General features: G+C 39.5%; 1 protein-coding gene across 1 annotated transcript; it reads right to left on the reverse strand.

The window, feature by feature from the left end:
- Positions 1–876: 876 nt before the first annotated feature.
- Positions 877–18,081, reverse strand: DNAJB11 (DnaJ heat shock protein family (Hsp40) member B11). The gene is made up of 10 exons (XM_072120872.1): positions 17,845–18,081; positions 15,365–15,521; positions 14,589–14,686; positions 10,196–10,328; positions 9,823–9,965; positions 5,319–5,401; positions 5,114–5,171; positions 3,905–4,016; positions 2,040–2,199; positions 877–1,022 (listed from the first exon to the last, which is right to left on the reverse strand). Exons 1-10 carry the CDS (start codon positions 17,916–17,918, stop codon positions 958–960), a joined length of 1,083 nt encoding a protein of 360 aa, XP_071976973.1. The 5' UTR covers positions 17,919–18,081; the 3' UTR covers positions 877–957.
- Positions 18,082–18,923: the final 842 nt, after the last annotated feature.

Below are 18,923 nucleotides of genomic sequence, written 5' to 3' on the forward strand. Positions count from 1 at the left end.
CCATGACTTTAGAGGTTTTTTTGTATCCTAAACTCCCCTTAAACAGCATCAAGTAATGATTTTTCAGCTACAGAAATTACCATAGTAAAGTCGAGTCATATGCTTTGAAAACCTTCGATTACTATAAGGTATTAATAGGTCACCCTGGGGAAAGAGCTTCATTAAATGACATAGTCATGAAGCTAAATCATTCCCTTTGAGGGGCGATGGACATGTCCATCGCTGTATGAATAGGTGGTTTAAAAAACAGGTAACTCTTCAGCAACAAAACTTAGGGTTCTGTAAAGGTTGCTATGCTGTACACTCTGGGACACGTCTATGGAGGAAGAACAGAGGGGGAAACTTTAACCGTTTGATCAACTATTTAAGTAATCACATTTTTGGTGAGACTTTATGGAGATATAAATGATGCTTTGGCATGCACAGCTAATTACTACTGGTAGTATATTACATTTCCGAAATATGGTATTATGCAAATCAGATCACTGCTGTGATTTACTACCAGTAGTACTCCGCACAGAGCAGGCAGTTGAAAGACTGATAAGAGGAGGGATGAGGCTATGTATCATAAGTCATTAAGAAAAGTGTGAGAATCTACTGAATGTGGGCCGTTACTTATACTAATCTGTTAGCACCATCTTATAGAGTCTTTATATAGATCCATACTGTCCACCTGGTAGTGCAGCTCAGCTCCACTGAAGCAAATGGGGCTTATATTCAATACCATCCACAACCTGTGGACAGGCAAGGTGTTTCTGTACCACACACATTGATAACAGGGACTTTGTAATGTAACTAATTCTTCCATATATAGAACTTAGTTCACTGTTGCTGGATTTGTCAACTTTGAGAAGAATAAAAATGCTGCAAACTATATTAAGACCAATTCAATAGAACATTTATTTTTTATTAAAAAACACAAAAAGAAACCCAAAATAAATAGATCCAGTTACTCTATTAATAGCCCTGAAGTCCATTATAAACCTTTTGCACTGATCCATGTTTCAAGAGCTGTTTGACACCTAAAAAAAAAAAAAAAAAAAAAAAAAATATATATAAAATAATCACATTTGGCAGACAATGTTTTATTTTTCCAATTCATTTACAATTTAGATTTCAAGCAGTTAACATGTATTTCTAGCTTTTGTTATGTGATAGGAATAGAAATTCGGAAACTCACAACTTCCAATATTTGTACACTTACAAAGGCCATTACTTTTTTTTTTTAACCGATACAGGACCATACACAATTTAGTATTTTTCTTTCTTTGTAACTGAAGGTCCAAAGCCGGAGCTACTACGCAGGCGCAGACTAGAGCGTGCAGCTGCTTTAAGCTGAAAAAAGGAGGGTAGGAGGGATTCAAATAGGCTACTGGGGCGTGAAGTCGCTGTAGCTCCCGCTCTACGGTGCGGCTACACCACGCCCCAGTAGACTCTTCAAATAAATTGCATCAGATACAAGTTTAAAAAAAGTTTTGGGGAACTAAAGTAATAGGTATATAAAAAAAAAAAAAAAAAAAAAAAAAAAAGATTTGGCTCCAATCCAATAGATGATCCTGCCAGCAGCTCTACCTTATTAGGTAGCAAGTTTCCTTTAAAAGCTAAATTTTAAGCTTAATTGTAAAAATAGAAAAACCTGACAGTATTTGGGACTTTTTGCCACAAATTTTTATTATATATATCATATGGCAATTTTAGGGTAACTAGGTGTTGTATAGGGTGTCATTAGTGGAGAAGAGAACACATTTTGGGGTATATATATTTTTTAATTTATGCTTTCATTTTTTTTTCTACTACTTTGCTTTTTCATTGTAATTGTGGTTGCTATGCAGTCCCAACTGCAGATGAAAGCTTCAGTTCTACATTAACAATTGTCACCACTGGTGCTGTGCTGGGTGTAGACAGCAGCAGCCTCAGTACTGTATAACGGCGATCACGTGTTCAGTCACATGATCACCAGGATGCATAGGGGCGGACCTGGCTCTTATCCAGGATGTGAAGTTATTAATATACTTCCTTTGTAGCTTAAACATCCATACCATTTTTCTGCTCTTCCGTTAGCTGTTCCTTTGGAAATTCCACATCGAAAGTAATAACTAGGGATCCTTTGATGTTGTTGTTGTCAAAGTTTGGAAGGCCCTCTCCCTTTTTCCAAAGCTTTGCTCCTGGTTTAGTTATTTTGTCTCGAATTATATGAACCTGTAAATAATGGGGGGAAAAAAAAAAAAAGCAACAAAGTTCTTGTAGTTACAATATTATTCAGCACATTTACATTTATGTATTTAAATATAAAGAGCTTTAATAAATAGTTTATAACAATTAACCCCTGAACTTCCTGTAGTTAAGGAATCATGATTCAGGAGCATGATGTATATGTCATACTGGCTCCATAGGTTCCAAAACAATGCCTTTTGATCACATGGTGATTACTATGCAGCCAGGTATTTAAAATGGACACCTACTAGGCCCTTCTTATTTTCTCTTTTCTTCATAGTACTGGTGGTCACATAAAATGCACATGTCACACATAACATTTTATTTACATATATCTGTTTAAAATTAACTAAGCAAATCTGTTTTTTATGTTAAAAACATTTGTTGGCAACAAGGTCAAATCCCTCATCCGCTCCTCACTGGGTAACACGACCACCAGTACTCCTTTTGGGAGACAAACCTGGGAAGGTTAAGGCGCATCGCCCGATTCAATTTATAGCACTGGCAACTAGAATCCATATAGCAGCAAAATGGAAATCACCGGTGCTGTTCTTCACAGAAGTCAAAAACAGGATTAACCTATTGATACAGGACGGATACCTATGCACGATTCATAGGAATATGGGAACCGTGGATTACTGCGCAGAGATCTCCCACTCTTGAGAGAGCTCTAACATTATTCCCATAACAGTCCTTTTCATGTGTCGGAGACCTCCCCCATCTTTAATTACAACTGATCTCTATAATTAATAGAACAATATTATGACACATTTTATACACTCCCCCCTGTGGTGCCCCTCTTTGTTTTCCTGTCTTTCCTTTCCCCTATCTTTACTGTTTATTATGACACAGTATTTGCCTATGTATCCAACAAAACTGACATGTGATGTTCCCCCTTTGAGGGGCCTCTGTGCAACCTGTTTGATTGTAAGGCACTTTCTTGATTTCTCATTGAATAAAACTTTGTTTAAACTAAAAACATTTGTTAGCAAAGAAAACATTACCACTTGCCGCTTAAGCCACTTTTCACCTTCCTGATCAGACCTATTTTTTTCAAATCTGCCCTGTGTCACATTAAAGTGGTTTTAATTTTAGAACGCTTTAACGTATGCAAGTGGTTTTGAGACAGTTTCTCATGACACATTTAACTTCATGTTAATTGAAAAAAGGTGGGTGATATGGCATTTATTTATGAAAAAATAAATGAGAATTTGTAAAAATTTTCACCAAATATCTTAATTTCAAAAATGTTACTTTTTCGACACATAGTCATAACAGCAAAATAACTTGATAACGAACAATTACCCAATGTCTACTTTATGCTGACATGGTTTTTAACGCATCCTCTCATTTTTGTAGGATGTTATGAGGCTTAGAACTTTAGGTGCAATGTTTCATAAAAACGCTAAATCATATTTTTGAGGGACCTTCCCAGCTTTGTGAAGCCTAAATTGTAGTAAATCCATAAATTAGACCATTTTAGAAACTACACCCTTAAATGTATGAAGTCCGTTTACCCTTTAATTGTTTTACAGGGGTTAGGCAGGACCTAGCATAGAATTGGCCGGCCACTGGATAGATCAGGAGGCTGGAACCTCTCGATGCAGCCAACGGGGTTAACATCAAACGTGGCACCAGCGTCCAATAAATATCCCCCCCCCCATTGTTTTTCTTTTCACAAATTTCTTACTTTATGGCCATCCAAATGTGTAACGTCCATTTCAAAACCAATAAGTGCTTCTACCAAAGAGATTGTTACATTTGTGTAAAGGTCATCACCCCTTCGTTCAAATATCGGATGTCTAGAAAAGCACAAGAAAAAAAAAAATTACTTAAACAATAAAGCAACCTTAAAGGAATAGACCAGTGCGATTGATGAACGATAGATGCATGACATGTGGTATTGATTGCATATTACATCATAAACTGTCAGAATCTATCATTAAAAAACCCATAATACTATAAATAAATGAAGATAAAAAAACGTAAAGCCATTAATCACAAAAAGGAGCTTAAATAGTTTGCTTTTAGGATTCACTAAATTTTATGGGCTTCTCAATTAGGCTGAATTATCTACAAGAACACCACCATCTACAACTCCCATGATCCTTCAGTTGTCCGTAACAGATCCTTCCCCTTATTCTCTGCTTCCAGTGGTGATGTAACATATTTTCCTGCCTTATTACTATAGTAATAATGGGGGGAGATCTGTAAGGAGGGTGAGAGCAGAGCTGTTCTAGTTGTCCATGGCAACCAATCAGATATCAGTTTTCATTTTCCAACAGCTGTTTAAAAAAATTTAAGCTGAGCTCCGATTGGATTTCGTGGGTAACTAGAACAGTTTTACCTCAGACACTGATAAATCTCCTCCAATGTGTGTAACTACTATCAGCGCACATTGCATCAGTGAAATGGGTCTCGCCACAACACAGACCACACTGGATGTACTGCAAGCAACCAACTACAGCCAAACATAGTGGTGATCACATGACCTGCCCAGGGAGGTGCAAAACATGTGATGTGGACATGTGACCAGCGGCCATCTTCTGTCCTGTGTCTCCTCCACAGGGACAAAGTCACCGGACTGATTAAAGGGCCGCTAGCATTTATAGTGCATGCCCACAACATTCTTCTGCTAAGGGTAGCCAAATTTTAAATAACTAATTGCATATTATTTTGTATTTCCATGACACATTTGAATATGAATTATGATGTGTGTCAAAGTCTGAAAAACAACAAAGAAGAGTGGGGGCCCAAGGGGTATAAACCTTAAACAGCCTATGTGGGCCTCCACCTGTTATGTAATTATTTCTTGGAAGGAACTCTCAGATAAGTTATTATTATTTTCTATTAAAGAGAAAGTTGAAAAATATGCTTATTTAACTGAATATAATCTTACTTGAGAACTTTGATTCGAAAACGCAAGTCCCCTGGCTCCCCATCAATATGGGGTTCACCTGGAAAAGCAGATAAAGGATTGTAGAAACTGAATATAATGGTTTAGTTGTGTTAAACACAAATAAAGAAATGTACAATTAAATACACAATTTAAAAAAAAAAAAAAAAAAAAAAAAAAAAAAAACACAAAAACACAAAACACCCACCTTCTCCAATGAACGGATACTCCATACCATCTCTAACGCCAGGTTCGATTTCAACTTCTAACGTTCGTTCTTCATTTACAAGTCTAAAGGCAGGGGGAAAAACCCACAATACTATATTACTACTATAAACCACTTATTCAATACATCACAATGTGCCGCCATGAGTCTACAGGGGTATTCTCATACATCAACAATTTGCTGTAGGTGCTGTTGAGATCTCCTCAGTGCCGCATTAAGGTCGGTTGGGAAGGAATTTTGCCCAAAGGAGAGAAAACAGCCATCAGTCTTGTAGTGTTTTTTTTGCCTTCCTCTGGATTAACATTATATAAAATACATGTATCTCAAAGTTTGGCTTTGTGCACCTGCCTTTTCTACCTTTTTCTGCTTATCAGATGTGTTTTAGGAGTTTTGACTTTTAAATACATCCCAGCTAGGTTCTTAGGCAAATTTGTGACTTTTACAACAAAAGTTGCAGAAAAGTCCCCAAAAAGTCAAACAGCTTTCAGCAATGTCCTACAAAAAGTCATGACTTTTACATCTAGAACACTATAACTCGGGAATAATGCTGAAAGCTGAAACTGAACCGCAACACCAATGTGAAATAGCCGTAAATTGCATGTGAGAGCATATGAGAATCATGAGGTTTAAGGAACTGCTCAAGGGCCTCAGAGACAGACTTGTGGCAAGGCAAGGATCTAACCAAGTTTACAAAAGAATTTCTGCAGCACTTAAGTTTCCTAAGAGCCCAGTAACCTCCCTAACATATCTTCCTCAACCTGGTCATCCAGTCAAACTAAGCAATGGTGGGAGATGAGGTGAGAGGTAAAGAGGAACCTCAAGATCACCGCGTGAGCTACAGAGATGCAATAGGGAGATAGGAAAAAGTTCCACAAAGACTATAAATACAGAGAAATTGGGGGTACCGTACAATTAGATATCAATAGTGGGTATATGGGCACCGTACAGACATGTAAACTCACAAGAAAAGATGTGCCATAACAACCCAAAAATAAATATCAAAATTACTTTATTTACAAACAACAAAGACCAGACAAACAATATAAAAACAATTAAAAAGTGTAGAGACTACACTGAAAACTCAATGTGGTGAGTATGATAAACTCACCAACAACCATCCCTGGTTCCACTAGTCATAAGGGTTACTGCTCAAATACACACAGAATAGGGGCGAGAGTAGGTGTCCCTAATTCATATGATACAATGAAGTGCATGTAAACAAACAATGATATTATAATCAGTATAGTAAATACAGGTACAGGCAATATATCCTCAACATAGCCAGGACATGATAACCTCAATGACCATCCTAAATGCAAAACCTGAAATCAGCATGGCTGTACAAAAAGGAGCAAAGAAACCCAGGCAACCAGGGAATGTGCGTGTCCACCCCACGCGTTCCATCACTCACGGTGACTTCATCAGGGGAAGTGTGGACTGGGAGTTTAAGTGGCGTTTTTTTTTTGTGCATGCGTTGGGTGCGTAATTGGCCCACCCGCGGTCACCCACTCACCTGTGCAGTCAGGTACGGCGCCTAGTTCGTTTCCGGTGGAATGCCTCTGACTGAGCGCGCTCAGAGGACTTACTGAATGCTGCGCATGCGCCAAAATTAATTAGACGGACAAAATAGACAACAAGGCGCATGCGCTGTGTGGCGCAATGTTACTAATTTACGAGGATGACCGGGATCCAGTTGTAATACGGTTCGTTACTTAATATTGTTGTAAGCACATCAGTAGTCGCATAGATAAATGATCGTTTGTAAACACACATAAATAAAAGACATATATGATACAAAGTAGTAGAGATGACAATAATTATCAAGTACTACTGGAGGAGCAGGTGCATCCACAGGGCATTGGATACATCATTGCATAGTATAGAAAAAAGTTTAGTGCCGTAAAAGTGGCAGTGTGCATAGTGGTGTATAACACAATTCATGAATATTGATCCAAAAATAGTGGAAACCTAGAAGTCAAACAGCGACCTATGTGCTAATCCATAATATTAGGTAGTGAAAATCTGAACATCAGACGGCGACCTATCAAGTGTCCACAAATGGAGAAAACAAGACGCATACAGGCAAGTTAAAAATAAATGTGATCAACTTATAAACGAAAAATTAGATATTAAGAAGATGCGATTACCAGCAAGTGCTGACAAAGTAGATGAAGAATGATAAATAAGTATAGGTATGGCACACGCATGCTAAACCAGGGTGGCCATAATGTTCCACATAATGCGTACCTTGACTATGAAATAGTCAATGAATACTGAAATGGTCAATCTTTAATGTTTTCAAGAGTGTGCATGTGTTTGGGGGCACCCACCCGTGGCACTCTTGAAAACATTAAAGATTGACCATTTCAGTATTCATTGACTATTTCATAGTCAAGGTACGCATTATGTGGAACATTATGGCCACCCTGGTTTAGCATGCGTGTGCCATACCTATACTTATTTATCATTCTTCATCTACTTTGTCAGCACTTGCTGGTAATCGCATCTTCTTAATATCTAATTTTTCGTTTATAAGTTGATCACATTTATTTTTAACTTGCCTGTATGCGTCTTGTTTTCTCCATTTGTGGACACTTGATAGGTCGCCGTCTGATGTTCAGATTTTCACTACCTAATATTATGGATTAGCACATAGGTCGCTGTTTGACTTCTAGGTTTCCACTATTTTTGGATCAATATTCATGAATTGTGTTATACACCACTATGCACACTGCCACTTTTACGGCACTAAACTTTTTTCTATACTATGCAATGATGTATCCAATGCCCTGTGGATGCACCTGCTCCTCCAGTAGTACTTGATAATTATTGTCATCTCTACTACTTTGTATCATATATGTCTTTTATTTATGTGTGTTTACAAACGATCATTTATCTATGCGACTACTGATGTGCTTACAACAATATTAAGTAACGAACCGTATTACAACTGGATCTCGGTCATCCTCGTAAATTAGTAACATTGCGCCACACAGCGCATGCGCCTTGTTGTCTATTTTGTCCGTCTAATTAATTTTGGCGCATGCGCAGCATTCAGTAAGTCCTCTGAGCGCGCTCAGTCAGAGGCATTCCACCGGAAACGAACTAGGCGCCGTACCTGACTGCACAGGTGAGAGGGTGACCACGGGTGGGCCAATTACGCCCCCAACAAATGCACATAAAAACGCCACTTAAACTCCCAGTCCACACTTCCCCTGATGAAGTCACCGTGAGTGATGGAACGCGTGGGGTGGACACGCACATTCCCTGGTTGCCTGGGTTTCTTTGCTCCTTTTTGTACAGCCATGCTGATTTCAGGTTTTGCATTTAGGATGGTCATTGAGGTTATCATGCCCTGGCTATGTTGAGGATATATTGCCTGTACCTGTATTTACTATACTGATTATAATATCATTGTTTGTTTACATGCACTTCATTGTATCATATGAATTAGGGACGCCTACTCTCGCCCCTATTCTGTGTGTATTTGAGCAGTAACCCTTATGACTAGTGGAACCAGGGATGGTTGTTGGTGAGTTTATCATACTCACCACATTGAGTTTTCAGTGTAGTCTCTACACTTTTTAATTGTTTTTATATTGTTTGTCTGGTCTTTGTTGTTTGTAAATAAATAAAGTAATTTTGATATTTATTTTTGGGTTGTTATGGCATAAAAAGTTCCAAGACATCACATCAAGTTCCACATCACTGCAGCCCTCCACTAGTCGGGGGGTTTATGGCAGAGTGTGCCGACGGCAGCCTCTCCTCAGTGCAAGGCATATGAAAGCCTGCATACAGTTTAGAAAAAAAAACAAAACAATGACTTCCAGACTATGAGAAATGAGATTCTCTGGTCTGATGAGGTGAGGATTTTTGGTGTTAATTCTGAATGGTATGTGTGGAGAAAACCAGGCACTGCTCATAACCTGCCAAATACAATCCCAACAGTGAAACACGATGGAGACAGCATCACCAGGGGAGTTTTTCAAATGCAGGGACAGGACAACTGGTTGCAATTAAAGGAAAGATAAATGTGGTTCACTTTCCAACAAGACATTGACCCCAAGCACACAGATGAAATAAAGCAGTGACCATGTAACCATGTGACCATTGACCGGCCCAGCCACAGCCCTGACCTAAACCCAATGGAGCATCTCTGTAGAGACTTGAAAGTGGCTGTCCACCAACATTCACCATCAAGCCTGAGGGAACTGGAGAGGATCTGCAAAAATGAATGGCAGAGAATCCCCAAATCCAGGTGTGAAAAAAGTGTTGCATCATTCCCAAGAAGACTCATGGCCGTACTAGCTCAAAAGGTGCTTCTAGTCAATACTGAGCAAATGACCAAGATAAAAAAAAAAAATAACTTTTTTGATCTTACCAATTGGTTGCAATGAAATATTTAAAAGGGGTACAAATACTTTCTATACTCTCTATACATAAAAATATGCTTAGGTAAGCATAACCCTGTACTGGATTTACATACTTGACATTGGGGCATTCATCACAAACAACTTCCTGCGTCATCTGAAAGCGGCCAGGGCCCAGTTGTGTCGTTCTCATTTCTTGTCGACAGTTACATTTTCTCTTGCCTGGTGCCTGCCGAGCTACGGGTTTGTTTCTCACTACCTAAAGAGAGAGAAAATAAGTAATTATAGAATTACATAAAGAACATTACATAGGTTTTCAAAGTGTAGATGTCTATGCATTAACCTATTTAACCCTTGTGACCAAGTGTCATTGCTGACAATGTCCAGGCCAAATTTTGCAGTTATATTAGGCTCTTCCTTAAATTCAGATATGATTTAACGAAAGAGCATGAATATATAAATGTTAAAAAAAAAAAAAAATTATAATACCTCTACAAAATTTCCAGAATAAACTTCCTCCAACGTCACTTCCAGATCTATTATTATGTCACTGCCACGTGGAACATTTCTGTCTTGTTGTCTTGGATTGCCACCGAACATAAATCCAAAATCTCCAAAGAAACTATTGAAATTTAAAGAAAAATAGAAATTCTTTTAACTTTATTTTTCTAAATACAGATATTGATGGTTAGGTCTATTTTTTTAGACATGACTGCATTCAAAAGAAAATACAAATGATGAAATCTCTATTATATCACAGTATCTAGTTGTACATTGACCAAGATGGTATGGGTCCAGATTTGTGTTATTCCCTAGCCCAACATTTTTTTTAACCCCTTTACGACTGCCCTAGGGCTATAAACATCCTATTTGCACATCCCGGTGCAGATAAGGCATCTATAAACGTCTTGACAGTGACTAACTTCCAAGTCATATCTCCAGAACCCTGTCACATAGAAACATAATTTTATGTCATTTTAAACAGAAGAATCTCCTTTTATATGATGTATGGATGCCTAGCAGAACCGGAGATATCCACCCTTAAAGTTGTACTAAACAAAAAATAATTTTTATCTGCAGCTTTGTATTCCCGATTGTAACTTTAAGAGTGAAGATCTCTGGTTCCCTTTCACAGCCTTGCACAATTCATATATCATATCAGCGTTTGAATTGTGACCCCCTCCAGCTGAAGGCAGAGTATAGAAGAAGCCGCAGGAGACTTTGCAGAAGTACATGCACACTCTGCATCTCTAACGGAACCTAGGAAACGGTGATGGAATTATGCTGTACATATTTAAAACATATTAGTAAAAGTTACTACTTACTCAAAAAACTTTATTTTGAAAAAATGACAAAAAAAGCTTATTTTTTCACATTTGTAGTCAATTATTGGCAAATTTTATAAAGAAAAAAAACATGTAGTTAATAAAACATATATAGTTAAAGTCTCACGTGTCATGAAAAAAAAACCCAAGTAAAAATTGTTGTATGTAAAGCTTTTCCGTAGATATTGTCATTTAAAGAAGAACAAAGCAGAACGGCAAAAATTGACCTGGACATTCAGGCACCAATGACCTTCGGTCATGAAGGGGTTAAACACCTTGATTGGTAAGGGTCCAGCTGCTCAGACCTCCCATCAATCATGACAATACAGATCCATGTAAATAGAGCAGCAGGTCAGGCTCTGCCACTGTATTAGGGACTGTTAGTGACAACATACCTCAACCATCTCAAGGAGTGCTATAGAGAATTAATGGAGATTTATGTGATGTGTGTGCCCCCTCTGGGAGGATCTGCTCTTTGTTCAGTTTATTCCTTGGTTTTTACAAAAAAGGCTTTTAAAATTATGCAAATGCGTCTGAGGGGCTCGGACTCCATATCTGTTAATAGAGCCTGGAGCCTCACAGGCTCATTTGCATATTTCTTACCACTTTTTTTTCTTAAAAACAAGGGCAAAGGAAGGTTAAAGAAGAGCAGACCCTGCCAGAAGGGGCACACAGCAGCATGTAAGTGTGCTTGGTTTACAATCCATGATGCTGGTGGTAGATGTCCTTTAACCCCTTAACGCTCTGCGCCGTAGCTCTACGGCGCAGAGGTATAAGGGATGTATGAAGAGGGCTCACGGGCTGAGTCCTCTTCATACAGAGGTGGGGGTTTTTGCATTTTGCACAAAACCCCCACCGCTAATAACCGCGGTCGGTGCTTGCACCGATCGCGGCTATTAACCCTCTAAACGCCGCCCGCAAAGTCGCGGGCGGCGTTTAAAAGACGGCGGCGCGCGGGCGCCGCCATCTTTTTTCCGATCGCCACGCCCCCGAACGTCATCGGGGGGGCGGCGATCGGTTACCATGGTAGCCTCGGGTCTTCTCTTGACACGAGGCTACATGGTTTATGCAGGTTCGTTACAATGAGCCAGTGGCTCATTGTAATGTAAGACCTGCAAGAATGCCATATATTGCAATACTGTAGTATTGCAGTATATGGTAGGAGCGATCTGATCATCTAGGGTTAATGTACCCTAGATGGTCTAAAAAATAGTGAAAAAAAAAAGAAAAAAAAAAGTTTAAAAAATAAAAAAAATTAATAAAATATTAAAAGTTCAAATCACCCCCCTTTCCCTAGAACGGATATAAAACATAACAAACAGTAAAAAATCACAGACATATTAGGTATCGCCGCGTCCCAAAATGCCCGATCTATCAAAATATAAAAACGGTTACGGCCGGCGGTGACCTCCGAGGCGGGAAATGGCGCCCAAATGTCCGAAATGCGACTTTTACACCTTTTTACATAACATAAAAAATGAAATAAAAAATGATCAAAATGTCGCACAGACCTCAAAATGGTAGCAATGAAAACGTCCCCTCATTTCGCAAAAAATGACCCCTCACACATTTCCGTGCGCCAAAGTATGAAAAAGTTATTAGCGTTAGAAGATGGCAAAAAATTTTTTTTCTTTTTTGTACACATTCGTTGAATTTTTGAAAATGTATTAAAACACAATAAAACCTATATAAATTTGGTATCACCGCGATCGCACCGAACCAAAGAATAAAGTAGGCGTGTTATTTGGAGCAAAGAGTGAAAGTCGTAAAAACTGAGCCCACAAGAACGTGACGCACATGCGGTTTTTTTTCAATTTTTCCACATTTGGAATTTTTTTTCAGCTTCGCAGTACAGGGCATGTTAAAATAAATAACATTACGGGAAAGTAAAATTTGTTACGCACAAAATAAGCCCTCACACAGGTCTGTACACATAAAAATGAAAAAGTTATGGATTTTTGAAGTTGGAGAGCGAGAAATTAGCCGAAAAACCCTCTGTCCTTAAGGGGTTAACCAGCCAGGATGGAAACCCCATTCTTGTAACTGATGGGGGGTCTCTTCACTCATTGGTTATGTGGATGATATATAATAAAAAATGAAGTAAAATTAAGTTTATAAATTGCTCTAATATGGGGTTGCAAGTGTGGGTCCCTGTACTGTTCTTTTTCTTGCGGCTTCTAGCTCCATACATTACTTTAGAGAATACTGCTAGCAAACGTGTGAATCTGCCTCAGGTGACACAATTTAGCATCCTCTATACATGAAGACTATAGATGGACAGCATGACCACAGCATACTCCCAGCTAGCAAAAAATGACCAGGTCTCTGAATTGCCACATATAGTAAAGCAGAAAGAAAGAAAACAGGGAAATACAAATGTTGGAGAGGTAAAAAGGGATGGAAATAGAGAGCTTCTTTAAATCTTAATCAAACCCCTTTAAATATACTGATGGAAACACCACATGAAACCTTTTCTGCAAAGGTTTATCCAGGATAGAACTATACTCTTTATATATAGCTGTTATCAAAGTTTTTTGAACTACAGGCGGTCCCCTACTTAAGAACACTCGACTTACATACGACCCCTAGTTACAAACGGACCTCTGGATATTGGTAATTTATTGTACTTTAGTCCTAGGCTACAATAAACAGCTATAACAGTTATCAGAGGTGTCTGTGATGAAGCTTTAGTGTTAATCTTGATTCTTATGACAACCCAACATTTTTAAAATTCAATTGTCAAAGAGACCAAAAAAGTTCTGGATGGGATTACAATGATAAAATATACAGTTCCGACTTACATACAAATTCAACTCAAGAACAAACCTACAGTCCCTATCTTGTATGTAACCCGGGGACTGCCTGTACTCAAAGATCCAGGCACCGTGACTGTGGAAATCTTTTTATACCGTATTATTCGGACTATAAGGCACACAAAAAATTCTTTCATTTTCTCAGAAATCAAAGGTGCACCTAATAGTCCAGCGCGCCTTATATATTAACCGTAGTTACAGACAACAGCTGCCTTGAACTGTGCACATGTCTGCCACCTGCTAGTCATTCATCCTTATAATCAGGCAGCCTTATAGGTCCATATATAAGGTGCACCAGATTATAAAGATAATTCACCAGCTGGTGGCAGACCTGTGCACAGTTCAAGGCAGCGGTTGTCTGTACGTAGGGTTCATATATAAGGTTCACCGGATTATAAGTTTTAGCAGGTATTTATTGATGGTGCGCCTTATAATCCGATGCGCCTTATAATCCAAAAAATACGGTATTTGTTATCCATGGCCTGCTTCCTTTAAAAAATATATCAACTGTTAAAATTATGTCAATGAGCCTGAAAGGTTATGGCTGTGTTATCAGAGCCCCTCTGTGCTGTAGCTACACAGACTTACATTCTGAAGGAGCACTCCCACTCTCTCACTGTTGTCAAGACTACCATGGATAACAAATATAAGAAGATTACCACAGCCACAGTTCCTTGGTCTACGAGTAAGTGTCCCTGGGTTATGGTGCTAGACTTTAAAGGTAGATTTCCTTTAACTACTTACTGTGAGAATATATCCCCGTGAGAGCTCTGATGGCCATCTTTAAGACCTTCTTCACCATATGCATCGTACTGTTTTCTTTTTTCTTCATCAGAAAGCACCTAAAAGCAGATGGAAATGTAATCACTTACACTTCTTTTGCTGTATGATAGACTGAGGACAGTATTCTGGAGAGTGGGGGTACTCTACAACTGTTTGGGTATGGTAAATGTAGGCTTGCAAGCAACAGCCTATCTCATCACATTCACAGTAAAAGAACACCAATTGCAATGCATTATAGAAGTGATCACATGTGTAGATCTCCTAGTGGAACATTAAAAAATATATATTCCCAGGACATAATGGCCGCTTGAGTACTATTACTGTAGCCATAACTGTCAATAGCATCTGGGAGTTTAACATTAAGACTACTTTTACACTGCCGTGTGCTCGCCCAGGCTATTGAATGCTGCTCACCCCTCCCCTCTCCATAATAAAGCACGGCGCCCAGCTGTACACATGGGGATAGCTAGAGCATGGCCTATCTTTTCCCTGTGCACCGTATGTTATTGTGGCACAGAAGTTTGCACCCGGATATACGTCCCCACAACGCCCATGTGAAAGGGGATTAACACTTCAGCAGCGAGCGTGATGACATCATCACACCACCCATCAGCCATTCTATTGCAGCTAGGTTGGGCCCTGAGCAGCCAAGTCCAGCATAGCATTATCCTCATGTAACTGAACACGGAAGTCTATAATGCAAAACAGCTAGGTCACATCTATCATCATCAACTCACCTCATAGGCAGCACCTAAGTCTTGAAATTTTTCTTGAGCTTGTGGATCATCTGGATTTCTGTCTGGATGCAACTGTAATGCAAGTTTTCTATAGGCCTTCTTTATTTCCTTCACAGTAGCGTCACGCGATACCCCCAGAATTTTATAAAAATCACGCCTGAAATTTAAGAAGACAAATACTTTAATATGGAATTTCATCCGACTTGGAGTAGATGGGAGAAACACACTAGGCCAGTCATATTTTACTGTCAGTATTATGGTCCTCAAATTACAGCAATACAATATTCCCTGGGATTGTATGATAGATTCCACAGAATAGAACTAGAAATGAAAAGGTTGCTGTATGACAGACAAGTAAAATCGTCCTTGACACTCACGACATTGTCACCAAGTGACATTTCTACATTCTCCAAGCTGGGAGGGGCCGCCCTGTGCTCCAGGCCCCTGACTCATGACTGGTAGAAGGATTTTACAATTCAAGGCCTGCCACACACATAACTGCACAGTCCTACACTCTAAGATACTTGTTCTAGTTAGAAGTGAGAATCCCATGTACATTGCTATTATGTATTAGGAAAAGAAATAATATTCTCATAAATGGTAATGTGATTGTCCTTGAGAACATTCCAGCACGTCATGTAATGTAAAATGCTGATTGCCTCATTCAGGTGGGAACAGGCCAAATGGTACATTAGCAGCTGCTACTTTTTTATTTTTCCATGTAAAGAGCTCTGTGATGGCTTTTTTTTTCCGTAACAAATTGCACTTCATTGCAACGGTATTTCATATTTCATGCAATGTACTGGGAAAAAAATTCCAAATGGAGTGAAAATGGTGAAAAAACGCTTTTGCGTCGTATTCTTGTGGGCTTGGATTTTACGGCTTTCACTATGCACCCCAAATTACATGTCTACTTTATTCTTTGGGTGGGTGCGATCACGAGCATACCAAATTTGTATAGGTTTTATAATGTTTTCATAAATATACAAAAATTAAAACCACTTAAAAAAAAATTCTTCATTTTGCTGTCTTCTGGCGCTAATAACTTTTTCGTACTTTGGTGTACAGAGCTGTGGGTGGTGCCATTTTTTGCAAATCTTGATGATGTTTTCAATGCTAGCACTTTACAGCCTTTTGATCACTTTTTATAGTTTCCAAAATGGGGAAAAATTGGTATCTTCGACTTTGGGTGCCATTTTCCATTATATTTTGATAGACTGGATATTGTACGACTCGGCGATACATAACAGGTTTATGATTTTTATTGTTTATGTCAGTTCTAGAGAAAGGGGCGATTTGAATTTTTTGTTTTATTTTTTACTATTTTTCAGACCTCTAGGGTACTTTAACCCTAAGTTGTCTAATTGATCCTACCATATACTGCCATACGACAGTATGGCACTATATGGGGATTTACCGCCTCATTCATTACAATATGCAAATCACACATTGTAATGAAAGGGCTAAATTCAGACAGCCTCAGGTCTTCCCAAGACCTGAGGCTGTCATGGCAACCGATAGCCGCCCCCCGATGACATTGGAAGCATTTTAACACCCGCGATTGGTGGCAACACCGACCGCGGGCATAATCGGTGGGCTCAGCCTGCGAGCTCTCTCCATACACCCGCAGCAGACATGTGACTTAATACTACGTCACATGTTGGGAAGGGGTTAAAAGGAAATCTACCAACAGGATGAAGGTTTGATCTGCTCTTCTTCTAGCTTTTTCGAATTTCTATGCAAATGAGCCTGATTGGCGGCAGACTCCATAGCTGTTAATTGATCCTGGAGCCCCTAAGGCTCATTTTCATATAATTTTAAAAGCCTTTTTTGTGTAAAAACAACAGCATACGTAGCTAAAAGAAGAATGGATCCTGCGTCTGCAATCCTTTATCCTGGTGGTAGATTTCCTTAAAAAAATGACTGTATTTCAATGGTCAGATTGGGAGCTATTGAAACTAAACAAGAAAATAATGCAGGATAGAGGGCAACAAGCTGATAATGGGAGGTTCCACCCGGGGACCACCTCCGACAACGAGGTCCCGTTCTCACCAACTGATGAACCATTAATTCTTCTGCTCCGTTCAACACTATAAGAGCATTGAAAATCGCCAAACACAGCGCTTGGTTTTCTCTGGCACAGCCAATCAATGAGAGTGCTAGAGACACCTGTACGCTGTGCTTGTCAGTTCCTGATGCTCCTAGGATGCAGATAACGTAGTGCACACATAGACATTCCCTTGAAGGTGAAAGAACCACATCCTTTGGTTAAGTGATGGATATGGACCTGCACACAAAGCCTGCAGTGAGGTGCACCCAGAGGGGACGCTGATAATCTTATAGTCTTATCATGAAGCATCATAAAGGAGGAGCAGCCTTGTAGTCTGATACAACAAGATATAGCACTCTGTATAGCATGTAACACAGAGCACAGCCCTCCTCACTGACACAAGACGTGGACATGACACTTCCTGACTTACCCGGCAGCGACCATTGCCAGCACATAGACGAGCAGCAGACACAGGCTGCCCAGCGATATTGGGCCGATCTTCATGGCTCCTGTGGGAATGTGACTCCAGCGGGTAGACACTGGCTATTACCTCTGCCGTTACCACATACACGGGGCAGTCCGGCCACCTCTCAGCGCCTCTCTATAGAGAACTCACTATTACCAATTCCTACATGTAGGGAACCAATGACAGCCAATCACATAGCACAACGTCGCCGCCAGCGCCGCAACTTCAGCCAATCAGCGTTGTCCTGCTGTCACTTCCTGGATCTCTCGTCCAATGACAGGTAAAGACATGGCACGTTACCGTTCTCACTCAGGGAACCAATACCCTGCCGGCTGGAAGGAGGACAACTTCCTGCTCTGATTTGTCGTCGTACGAAGCTGCAGTCATAGTGTTTGATTTGTCATTCATGATTTGCATTAGACAAAAACCTGTCAACAAATTCTGTGAGGGTTTGTTTTCTGCCGAACAAGTACTATATACTGTATTGTATATACTGTATACATACTATATACTGTATATATGTCTGTACTATATAAATATGTGTATATATATATATATATATATATATATATACATACACACTGTACAGACAAAAAGTTTGGACACACCTTCTCGTTCAGAGTTTTCTGTATTTTCATGAATATTTCATTGTATATTCACACAGAAGGCATCAAAATTATGAATTATATAGCTAACAAAAAAGTGAGAAAAAAACTAAAAATATGTCTTATATTCTAGGTCAGTGGTGGCGAACCTATGGCACTGGTGCTGGAGCTTTTTCTGTGGGCACCCGAGCCATTGCCTCAGCACACCAGACAGGACTCCAAGAATCTTCGGGCAGTTCCAAGCAACTTAAAGGAAACCTACCACTTAAAAGTGGTAGGTTTATACACATATACATGGCACCAGCTCAGGGTGAGCTGGTGCCAGAGCATATTTTTGTTAGGGGAACAAAGCCCCTATCGCAGAATTATAAGTTATATTAACTTATAACTCGGCGCACCGCACTTGGGCTCGGCGCACCATGTGCACGCCGGATTCTG

Source organism: Engystomops pustulosus, chromosome 8 (assembly GCF_040894005.1).
Source record: "Engystomops pustulosus chromosome 8, aEngPut4.maternal, whole genome shotgun sequence".
NCBI lineage: Eukaryota > Metazoa > Chordata > Amphibia > Anura > Leptodactylidae > Engystomops > Engystomops pustulosus.